At 39.3% G+C, this 12518-nt stretch overlaps 1 protein-coding gene across 1 annotated transcript in view; it reads right to left on the bottom strand.

Annotated features, from left to right (window-relative positions):
- KIAA0556 (KIAA0556 ortholog) overlaps positions 1-11678 on the bottom strand; it is a gene marked incomplete at its 3' end in the record, with an annotated part of 45664 nt that extends 33986 nt beyond the window's left edge. The window contains exons 1-4 of the mRNA XM_009576378.1: positions 11610-11678; positions 9486-9655; positions 4948-5030; positions 1490-1624 (exon numbers count right to left, since the gene is read on the bottom strand). Coding sequence (XP_009574673.1) covers positions 1490-1624; positions 4948-5030; positions 9486-9655; positions 11610-11671 — 450 coding nt within the window. The remainder of the gene's footprint in view (positions 1-1489; positions 1625-4947; positions 5031-9485; positions 9656-11609) is intronic.
- Positions 11679-12518: the final 840 nt, after the last annotated feature.

The raw sequence follows: 12518 nt of genomic DNA, 5'->3' as shown, positions 1-12518 counted from the left end.
ATTGGACACTCCGAAACAGGATTTTATGCAAAAATTAATCTATCTTGAAATTTATTGTTGAAAAAACTGCCCTGCCTCTCTCAGCATATGCCACAAACAGCATAGATGATGCTGGAGAGCCTTTTGTTTTTATGAATGTAAAAGGAAAAGACCTTGCATATCTTAAATGCATTTTTTTCCTACTTTGTTGGTATTAGAGTTTTGAGATAAGTGTAAGTAAGCAAACTGTATGAGTAAAATGAAAACCTGAAGCTATCTTAGGTACAAATGAACTGTGACAGTGTATGTTCAGTTTGCAATGAAAGCTTCAAGCTGCTTTTCTGCTACAGATTATACTTGTTAGGAAATCCATGTTGACAGAAACATATTACAAAGAGCAGGCAAACTTAGGTTCAAAAGAGGGTCTATAAGCAACCTGAGGCTTGATATTGAGCATGTCTTTATGACAGTCAAGACTAATATTTCTAGCTATTTGACAGGGAATTGTACAGGCTTTCTTTTAGTTTGAAACCTCATGACATCTGCATTGTAACAAGACATTCAAGAAAACACATTATAGCTTCAGGAAAACCAAAAGTATTTCCATCTGGAATACAAAGAAAACTGGGGGTTTGGTTTAAAATTATTAGCTTACTACTTACAAATAAATGATTATAAATATCTATCATTGTAAACAAGTTACTGGTTTGTAGAACAAAAAAAATCATAAGCTCAAAAGCAATATAGGAAAGATAGAAAGAGGCAAGCTAGGAAAATATGCTTGGGAAGTTTGTCTGATGTCAGTGGCAAGACCTGTAGACAGTTTCATATATAGATGCTACTCCATTACCCAGAAAAGCTTCATTGCTGTCATTAATTGGCTAGGCAGAAAAACATCCATAAATTTTTGTTCATTTATTCATTTTTGTTAAGGACAGGACATTTGTGAAGTGTGCTAGAACAAACTGTAATTAGTAACCAAATGGAAGGCTGAACTGTCAAACAGAGTCAATACAATAACAACCCTTGATGAAAAGCAACTGTATTGATTATAATATTTTAAAAACTTTACTCTGACTTCTGTTAGGTAAACAATGACATGCAACGATTTTAGCACGATTATTCAAACACTAACCTAAACCCAGAAAAAGTTGTTATTTAAGCTTTCTCTGAACTGATAGCCAAGAGTGACGTTCCTGTGGACAATCATTAAGTGAACTGGAAGAGTCTCCTCGCATGAAATACCTTGGTTCTATCCAATAGAGACAATATTCTACCTCTTTAAATTAGGACTTAACATATTACAGCGCTGTTGACTGAGATTAGATTTTCAAAGTAGTTTTTCTTTTAGTTTTTTCTTTCTTTATGTCACATCTCATCAATGTGAAATCATCTAATGAAAGAAACACTATATACTGGGTTTGCATGCACTAGTCAAGACTGATACCTGGGCCCGTTCACATTTCAGTTGACGCTATTATGAACAATAGAAGACAACTGCTAATTGTACCTGGGAGTAACGGAGAGGATCATCACCATTTGTCTCCATGCTCAAGCTTTCATAAGGTTCAAAATCCTCAGAATACTCAAGAGGAGGTTTAATGCAGAGTTTAGCCCCCCTTTCTGTTTTAATCTCCACAGTTTTCTGTTAAAAGAAGCATGTAAAGAAATTAGACATCTTTTGTGCTATCAGCAATACAAAAAGAATAATCATCACATTTTACATAACAATATCTAGATCAAGCAACCTTTTTCCCCTCTGTTCCATAGAAGGTTTCTGTCCTCCCTGAGCTCACCTTTGGGCCCCTACATTATGGTTTAACTGCTCTAGTCAAACTCCCCACCTGCTGCTGCTGCTGCTATTCCAGAGTGGGTCAGGCCCAGCACACATCATGCTTTTGGCACCAAAGTGAGTGCCCATAGGGGTTCATCCCCTCACCTCACCAGGTAAGTGAAAAAATGATAGGAGTAGGGACACAGCAACCAACAAAATAGCTGAAGTGCAATCACTTAAAGCGTAGGCATGTAAAGAAGTACTGGTGGAACAACCTTATGGTGAAAGCTCTCAAGCCTCTTCTGGCGAATCAGCATGCTTGGGTGCCTCTCTGAAATGCATCTACACTAATGGAGAACAAACACATGGGGAACAAACAGGAGGAATTAGAAGCTTGTATCCGGTTACAGGGCTATGACCTCATTGGGATCACAGAGATATGGTGAGATAGCTCACAAGACTGGAGTGCTGCGATGGATGGATGGATAAAGGCACAGGTTCTTTAAGAAAGACAGGCTGAGAAGGTGAGACGGAATTGTCATCCTTTATGTGAGAGAGAGCTGGAATGTATGGAGCTCTGCAAGGAACAGGTCAGGAGCCAGTCAAGAGCTTCTGAGTCAAAACAAGCACACAGACCAGCATGGGTGCTGTTATAGTGGGTATCTGCTACAGATCTCCTGATCAGGAAGAAGTAGGTGAGTCATTCCTCAAAAAACTGGAAGAATCTGGAAATTCAAAGACCCTTGTCCTCATTGGGTACTTTAACAAACCTGATATCTGCTGGAAAGACCACACAGCAGGGCTTAAGCAATCTAGGAGACTGAGGAGCCAACAAGCAAAGGTGCTCTGCTGGAGATGCTGAGAGAGCTGGGACTCTTCAGCCTGGGGAAGAGAAGGCTCTGGGGGATCTCATCAATGAGTATAAATATCTGACAGGTATCTGCTCACTGACAGGACATGACGCAATGAACACAAATTAAAAAACCCCATAAAACTCCATCTGAACAGAAGAAAAAAATTTACTGTGATGGTGATCAAACACTGGAACAGGTTTCCTGGAGATGTTGTGGAGTCTCCATCTGTACAGTATTCAAAACCTGACTGGACATGGTCCTGGGCAACCTGCTCTAGCTGACCCTGCTTGAGCACAGGGATTGGACTAGATGATCTCAAGAGTTCCCTTTCAACCACAATAATTCTGTGATTCTGTAATGTCTATGTATGAAAATGACTACTTGAAGTAACTGCAATTTTTTTGAGATGTATTACTCTTGTGTATAATATAATGAGGGGGAAATGTTATGCCATAAGCATTCAAGCACAAAGATTTCTTTGCCTTTGTAAATGTCAGACATGGCTGTGAAAGTAGTTCAAATTAATTTGTTTTACTTCATAATTAGGATGCAATCAAAGTATGCACACTGTCAGTTACTCAAGCATGGCTAAAGAGGAGTAGAAGATTTGAGAAACTCATCTTTCCATATCACAGAATTTCAGTACTCCAAAACATGACAAAAGAGAAAGCAGGAAGTGCATATACCTCTCTCAAGGAACAAAGTTATCTGTAAGTAACTTTCCCCCACCACCACTTTTGAACTCTTGTGCAGACATATTGCATAGGGGGAAAGTCTCATAAGTGAACGATGGGAAGAGCACTGTTTCATTAAAGGTAACGTGATCCAGAAGCCTGTGCAATGATATCAAACTTAGTTATCTGGTGTTCACACACTCCTCTACCATTTTGTAAGTGCCAGGAGCCGACATGTCCCAGAGAGGAGGTCCTAAGGCAACCTGGCTTTTGATAGAATATGTTCTTTCAATAAGTCTATTTTCCTGCCTCATAGCATACCTTATAGCATACAGTCTAAGTTTGACAGTTTTGAACATGAACTGCTAGGTCCTCTAGCTATCCAAAAATCCCACAGGGAAAATTACTGGGAAAGTAAACTGCTGTCTGGCACAACCTGCATCTTACTTAGTGGTTGCACATTTCCTTAGCTAAATAATTCCAGTTGTTCATTAAGATACTATAACTCTGCTATCCTCCCATCCAATTGGATAAAAGACTTAAGGTATCATTCTAAGCTAGTCTGAAGTAGTAGCTACTTTTTAGTATAGCTACCTATATTCGGCTAACTTTCCAACCCAGTCAGAGGAGATAGCTCCTCCTTCATTTGGCTCTTGTGATTAGAATGACGTAGGTTATGACTAGCCACACATTTGGCAAATTTAGCAAACAAGTTCTGACAGGCCAGTATGTAAGCAGTGATCTACTGAGAGAAATAGCAGCTGAGAAAATGAATTCAGCTAAGCGGAAGGGTGATAAATACAGTAACGCAGCCTTAAAACTTGAATGTGCAGTATTTGCTGAAAGAAAAGAAAACCTGCATCACATAAGCATTTGCTCCGCAGTGACACAGACCCCTGACCCCCAGTAACTCAAGCATGGGCTGGACATCCAGCTAGGGCAATTGCCAATCAAGTAGGGTAGTTATTTTTGTGACATGTCTCAGTTGTTCAGAATTCACATTTGTTCTGTTAATTAAGTCACACTCCTTGACAGGTTAAGTCAGATCCTTCTTTAGGCCAAAAGAAAAAAAGACCATTGAGGCTTCTCCAGTGAACCAACAACTATGTAGCTAATCGTTCCAAATTTCTTATATGCAGGGTATTTTTGTTATCTGTATGCAGTTTCCTCTCTTCTGATCTACAAGAATCTGTCACAAATTACAACTCAAGCTATACAAATTACACCTCTGTGTCCCTTAATACTATTGCAGGGTGGAGAACAGCAGCAACAGGCAGGGTTGTATCTCCAAAATGAGATTCTGCATCCTTTGCACTAGATAAGCTCTCTAGGCTTGCCATCAGAAATGTCAAGCAACAGCTCTTCTGCTAGACGACAGATTGAGCCAGTCATGTCAAGGCCACAAAGGTTTCCGTGATGGATGTCACTGAAACCAGACCCTTTCAACGAGATTTGCCTCTTTAGGTTTCAAAGTAGACACAAAACTGGCCAGGGTATCATTTCACATTGTCACTCGGTATCCAGACCAAACCAAGACTCAGATTCTACGAGAGTCCCAGCCGCTGTAGGACTGAAGTGAATTCTACTAGTTGCAATCAATTTCCCCTAAAATTATTTATGATCTAAGAATTAATTCAAAGATGCATTCTTTCAAACTGTTTCTTACCTGAAACCAACCTCTGCGTTGTATTTTGCTTGGTGCAGTCTGTGTGCTGTGTTCTCGCAACTCACTCTCTTCTAGCTGGGCTGCTTTTTCAGAACGTAGAGACAAGAGTTAGAAGACAGAAAATAGAAATACAGTATTTGACAATATACACCTTAGTTCACGTTCTTTTTCTTTTTCCTCCCCAGATAAGGACAGAAGAGTAAGTCTTTGACATGTGAATGATATCAACAACTGAAAAGGCATTCCACTTCAGATACTGGATAGTTGTATATTAGTAGCAGGAGTTTTGAACCTCTCTGGGGACAGCCATCATCAGGTGTATTCAAGAGAATAAATTGTTTAAAGGTACATTAGCTTAACAGCAAGTGAAGCCCCACATTCATTGATATGGAAGTGCAGGAATATGTTCTAGAATAGGGGTGCACATCATTCTAACTCCTAGCTGGGTAGGCAGTAAGCTGTCTTAGGAAGCCAGCTGAGCCCAGAACCCATACTACTAAAGGCAGACTCTGACAGACAGGGTCCCGGTGAACGACAGGTGATATGCTGGGTTTACAAAGGAATTGTGTGTATTTACCTCTCAAACTAAGGAAACATAAGGTATTGGCAGATTAACAGAATGCATTAGGTATTTAACATACTGTACAGAGAAGGATTCTTCATGTACAAGTCATAAATGAAGAACAAACAATCCTTTTCCTTCATTTCTAAGGCAAGGAAGAGCTGGTTCCAGAATTTCTGCAAAAATTCTGTGTATGGTCAAGCAGAACTAAGGGTTCCTGTGCTGGAAATGGTCCCAACTTACAGTGGAACAATGGATTTTTCAGAAGATGCTTTGATTGAGACAAAGAGACAAACATCTTGCAGGTCACATCAGCATCCTCAATGGAGCAAGGACATCACCAACACTCTCAACAGCATCCTAAATAAAGGCATCTCATTTCCTGTGTCCAAGACAGATTTATAGCTTCCATTTCTTCTCAGTGGAGAAAAATAGCTGATGCAAAACCTTTTTTCTTTAAGCCATAATTTAATGGTCACCCTAAGCCAGCAGAAACTGGCACTACCAATAAAAGAAGCAGTCGACCTACAAAGGTCATAGAATCACAGAAAGATTTAGTTTGGAAGGAACCTCTGGAGGTCACCTAGTGCAACTTTCCATTCAAAGCAGGGCTTACTTCAAAATTAGATCAGATTGCTCATTACAACTCTCAATACCACATTTTCTTTTTTGGGTTGGGCAATGCTACATGCACCTGTGCAGTGAACTGTCCAGAGAATTGATATGGGCAAGTTTTAACTGAGGAAAAATATAAAAGAAAGATTACTTTTAATTGTGGTCACTTGGGCAACCTGGTTCACCATAAGATTGCACAAATGCTGGTACAAGCAGGTAGGAGAGAACAGGCACAGGGTAGGACCGTTCTTGGAGGAACAGTGTATGCTTATGTCAATTTAGAGTGATCATAAAATTACAGAGCAAGAAGAACAAGATGTTGTTCTATTGCTTCAGCACGAAGTATCTGTCTCTTAGGCTTGAAACAGAACTAAGAACAGAGGAGAAAAGGAATGGACTGCTCCCAAGGAAGAAACAAGATATATAATATCTTCTTCAGCAAAACAGCCCTTCCAACTAGAGCTCCAGCTACTCCATTAGGCTATTCCTAAGTAATTGCAGAAATACTTCGTGGTCATTAGCATTGGTGCTGATTATTATGGGGCTCTTCTTGCACTGAGGGTGAACCGTCCTGAGATTACAATGCTAGAAGCATGGTCTGATTCAGTCACTGCTTTGGGACAGAATTGGAAGCATCTTTCATTTTCACTTCCTAAGCAATCCATCTCTTCTAAGCAACAGCCCAGAAGGCCACTCATGTATGCTATAAATGTAAGTAGGAAAAGGGGACAGGGTAGGACTCATGCTACCGCTGCTGAGTACTTGGTTCTCAGAATTGTTTGAGTATTTTGTGATGGATTCATGTGACCAGATCTCTCTAAACCAGGAAAAACAGTAGTTCAAATCCCAGGCAGAAGTTGATGCTGCTGAGCTACTCGTCTGTGCTACAAACATTAATTTAGAACAAAAACATCCCTCTCATGGGATGGATGGGATGTGAATACCAACCACTACCTATTTCAGCACACAGAATAGGTCCACTGGTGTCATTCCCTTGGAGACTTTAGCTGACAGTGCCTATTCTGTTAGCCAAGGACTGAGTAGTACATCATCAAAATATTAGTAATAATCAAAGGAGACCCCATGCTACCCTTATGCCACGTCTTTGTGACCACACTGACATTCACTGGAAGTACATACATGGTTGTGAAACTCTGTCTGGGTTATACACCCAAAGAAATGACAGTATACCTAGAGACCAGCTTGACTACCTTATAAGCCCGTCATTTACTTTAATTCATTTACCAAGCCTAAGTGTAAAAGGTTTATCAATCACTATTATCATTAATTACTCCTAGGGAACACAGACAAAGAAAATAGTCCAGACAAATAGATTTATGACGACACTTTCAGGAACCACAAAGAGGGATTTGTGCCCATTCTGTATTATTAAGTATCACATATTCCCAATTTTTCAGTGAAGACTAATCCTATAGATGGATGCTTTAGAAGTAATAAATGATGCAATAACTCTCATGGGAGATGGATAGGGAAGAAAATTCAGTGCTGCATCTCAGCTAGAAATGATTTCTGTAAGTAAAATTATACTCAATCATTGAGAAGAAATGCCTAGAAATTAAACAGACCACAAAATTGCTAAGGTACTACCCCCAGGCAAGAAGTTTATACAGATCACCAATGACTCCCGCTCTGGACTCTAGTGGTAAAATCAAATGGAAGAAGAAAAATGACAGGATGATGATTTAGTTGATATCTTTCACTGCAGCTACACGTGTTTAAAATAACAACATTGGATAGCTAAGAAACAGCGAAACACTGAGTTCTCTTCTGCAGAGATAATGCTACTGTGTCTAATTGATGGAGTTGAGGACAGGAACAGAGACTGCCACTGAAGCCTTTAAAGGTCCCTAAGACAAGCTGAAGTATTCTACCTTAACTGAATCAAATGGCATTACGCGACCATAAAAATAAACAACTTTGGCTAAGCTTAGAGATAACAGCTGCACAGCAAAACCTGAAGAGGAAATTTCTCTTGACAGAGTTCAATTTCAGCTGCTGCCACAATATCCCTGCACATTTTTTGGACCAAAAAGTCAAAGACATTGTTTTACACCCTCTTTAGCTACCTAAAGGTATATAATCCCAGTGTGACAGAGCACACAATTTCCTTCTTTTTCCAATTTCCAGAACGTGAACTTTTTTGCATCATTACACACAAGTGCTTACTTCCATATAAAACAGTGAAACTAGGTAAATAGCTGATTCCCCATCACTGTCCCGTAAAACCTGCAAGAAATTATACAGCAGACAGCTAAGCCTGAACACACTTAAACTTGAAAATAGTGTGTACCCAGTGTAGCAGGAAAACAAAGAAAAAAAGAGATTGAGCTCAGAGTTATGGTTAGAACAGTTACTGAAAGTAAGTTAGTTTCTGGTATTGTTGAGATTAATAAACTTTCAATCATAATAAATTATCATATTAAGTAACTTTTTTAACTCTTTGTCTTCATTTTTAAGTGAAAATAAAGCTTAAGCAGACACTATCTACACAGCAACAGATTAAAAGACTAGACTCTAAGATAGACAAGTTGTAGCAAGCGTGAGGATAACAGACTAAGGTTGGTAAACTGTTTTACAGAGGAATTTAGTGAAATCAACTTTATTTTCATTATGCTAAATAGATTAGAAGGCCAGTAAGCTCACACTTTATACCTTCATACATGCAAAATTATTCTTGTCACTACATTGCTATGACAGACAGACTTAAATTAAAAATTAAATACACATGTTTAAATAAAGCCAGCTAATCACTGGCAGAAAATGGTAGATTTTCTTTACTTCAAATATTTAAATAAACATTAGCTGTCTTTTTAAGACAACTATTATAGCTTAAACATAATTTATGAGCTTAATGCAGCTATTACTGGATATAATTTGATTATAGTCTATGTCATCAAATGTCATTTGTCTACAGGACACCAGACTTAGATAACCAGACCAGATCTTAAAGTCCATCAGTCCATCAGATCTTAATGTCCATGAACGGTGTTATCTGTCAAAGGCATACAATTATTTTACACTGGCAATTTATATACATATATAATCTTCTAGTTTTAGTTATAACTGTTTAACAAATGGAGAGGCGAGGAAATTAAACTTTGGATTACTTAAGGATTAACTAAGAAATTGATAGGGTGTTGCAGAGACCATTCCCTACATACAACCAGCATAAGTACTCTGATGAAAGAGTCTCATGGAATTTCATTCCACCAAGCTCAAATGCTGCTGTCTCTTTATCACAACCTAACCAGTAACCTCACCAACTGAATTACAGCTCTGATGAGTAAATGTTTAAAATAGTTCTAGACTATAATCTCTGTAAAACTCTCATGTAACTCACCCTTTGTCCTGGTGGTCTTTGTCTCATTTTTAAGGTAGCCGTGTGAGTTGATTTTTCTGCGGTAATTTCTCAGCTCTGAATTAGCTCCATTCAGATACAGAGAAAATCCTTGTTCCAACTGCTCCAGTTTGAGTTGTATAGGATCCTTTCTTTTTAAACGTCCCAGTAGCCTGAAGTAGAAAGGATAATAATTCGTCCTTACGCAGTGCATATACAAATGGTCAGATCAGCATTAAATACAAAAACACACAATGTCACAAAGCTGAAAAATAGTTCAAATAACAATTTCAGAATATCACTTCCAGGACCTATTCCTGTTCTGTAATGCTTGTATGAGTACCCACACACTGTGACACAAAGTTTGACCAAGCCTCTCCCTTCTGAGATTTTTTCCATGTCGTTTCTTATTTCACATTATTTTTTCCATTTGGTATTTAGTATATTTAACCTTTCTTCCTGAGAATTTTTAAGAGTTTTACTTAGAATTTCAAAAAGCTTAAAAATGGTTGAGCTTTTTTCAAGAAAAAAAAAAGAAAAGATTGTGTTTTGAAACCTGAGAGGGAAAGCCCTCAATATCAATAGTGCAGTTAGAGATACCAGAAAATTAAAGTCTGGTTAAAATAATATTAAAAAAACGCCCTTCCCCAGGCTCAATTTCAGTGAAACACCTACCCTCGCTCTTCCAAGTGTCATCTTCCCTCCTTTCACCATGGGTTATAGTCAGTCCATCCTAATTCCTTCAGTGAGGTGACATGCAGGCCAGGAGGTTGGGGTCATGCGGGGGACAATTTGAGCCTGTCCCTGCACGCTGCTTCCTGGTTTCCCTCTGACTCCAGGGTGGGTCAATCCACAGGCCAAAGTCCCCCAGGGGTGTATCACATCTGTCCTGACATGAGTCACCTTTTTCCAAGAGCGTGTCCCCCGCAGTGTCCCCACACTCCTCTAGGCAGCATGCCTCCGCAGGAGCACCCCACCCCCTGCAGCCACCACTCTCTTAAATCCACCCCAGGTTGCTCTGACTGCTGATGTTTTGGCACATGATGGGCTGTTTCTGTTTGGTTTGGATCCAGTGGGAACCGGCTGTGACAGGCCCAGGGCAGTACCTGACCTGCTCCCACACAGGCTACTCTGCAGCCCCCACTATCCAAAACTGCCAGTTATGTCCAAAACAGGAATGCATCCAGCATGCCTCTTCTGCAAGGTACAGTTGCCACTTCCTTGTCGTGTTGTAATTCAGTGGCATTTGTCTCCACCAAAATTCAGAATTAGAGCTCTGATAATAAGGATGCAAGTTGTTTCAATCATTAAATAATTTGGTTTTATCCTTTTCTAAAACCGCTTCAGGAGACTATATACAAAAGAAACCCGTGTTCACAAAAATTGGCTGTTCTTCTAAAACAGCTGTGGCTTTTGTAGGGTTTTTTTGTCTTTTCACCAAACCAATCAGTTTGTTACAGAATTTGAGTAAAAATATTATGGCTTGTGGTAAAGGAGGGAATCGAGCAAGAAAGTTCTGTAGACCTTTCTGAATTAACCTATGAAATTCATCTGTCTCGGGTACAATGACAGGAAGGTTCATATGAACAAAGATTAACAGAAATGTTTTAAACTTGTCTGAAAGATAGCAAAGTTTGCAAAAGCAACCTAGATGTCTGTATCTCCCACCTTAGCAGAACCTGACTTTGCACATTTAAGTTTAGCAACTTTTGCATGCAATTTTCTGTATTTCTGATGACATAAAAACCTCGCCTCATAACCACATCCTCACACAGTGTGAGCTGCAATTATTTCTGAATCTAGAACCTCTTGCTCTATAAACAAAAATCTTCCCTGTAAGCCATGGAAACAATAACTATTTTATTAATAAATTTATCTATATTTTAAAGTATGCTGAAGAAATATTGTGATCTCCTCTAGAAATAAGAACTTTGATGTACTCAGTAAACAAAGGGAAGAAAAGAGAATCACGTGAATGCTTTAAGACACAGCAAGCCAGACTTTGCATCACAAGTTTAAAAACCAAGTTTTAAAATTAATATTCACAACTGCTGATATTAGATACTATATTAGATACTACACAACAGATATTACATACTCAAGGTTGGTAACAATTCTGTATCTTACCGGTTTCTCTGCTGAAGGGATATTAAGTATTCGTCATGTTTTTCATTGAAGTCAGTCACCATGTCCTTAATATAAAGCTGAAATGAGAATAAAATTTTCACACTGAAGTATAGAAATTATTTTTTATAGAGTACTACTGGTTTTGCAACCTCAATAGACAAGAATGCTATAAACTGAAAAAACTTCCTCCTCCAACAAAGCATAAAACTCTCAGCGTAGTAAATAAAGTAAATAAAGAACAGAGGAAACATTACTTGTTTTACTTATTTTTCAGAACCCTTCACAATCTACTGAAGAGCCTAAAAATACTAAAAATGGAAGGCATATGCTATAATGACTGTATAATCCAAAAACTGACAAGCAAGTCAATTCTGAGGCACAAGCTGACAGGGCCATGCCCAAAGCCCAACTGTAAGAAATTTTCCTGAATTGCTACTGCTCGTGAGGTCAGTTAATTCTAGAACTTATTCACTGCAGAGGCTGTATACATTTAAAGTGTTTAATTAAAGATTTTACCTTGCTTGCCTTTCAGGAAATATGAACTTTTCCAGCAATTCCCACCAAGTACCCCAGAATTGCTGCTGCAAGTTCTGGTAGGGTGCCCCCATATACACTCAGAAGTTTAAACTTGCCACCAAAACATTTAATTTAGTTCTGTATCAAAAAAAAGAAACCCTATATTTTGCCTCTTACCGACTGCAGAGTATCTCTGCTAAAATGCTGCCCCTTCCCGCGCTCTCGCTGAGGTAACGCAGCGTTGGGGCTGAACTGACAGCTCTCCCGAACAACAGAGCGGGGCCTCGGGCCCGGCCCCCCTGCGCTTTGCCTCTGCAGCGCCGGTGGCACCGGGCTCAGGAGAAGCCCGGGGGCAGAGCCCCGGCGGACGGAGACCCCGCAACAGCTCGGCAG

This window comes from Fulmarus glacialis, unplaced genomic scaffold (assembly GCF_000690835.1).
Source record: "Fulmarus glacialis isolate BGI_N327 unplaced genomic scaffold, ASM69083v1 scaffold40644, whole genome shotgun sequence".
Classification (NCBI taxonomy): Eukaryota; Metazoa; Chordata; class Aves; order Procellariiformes; family Procellariidae; genus Fulmarus; species Fulmarus glacialis.
Note: the sequence above shows the minus strand (reverse complement) of the source record. Positions and strands in the feature narration are given on the sequence as shown.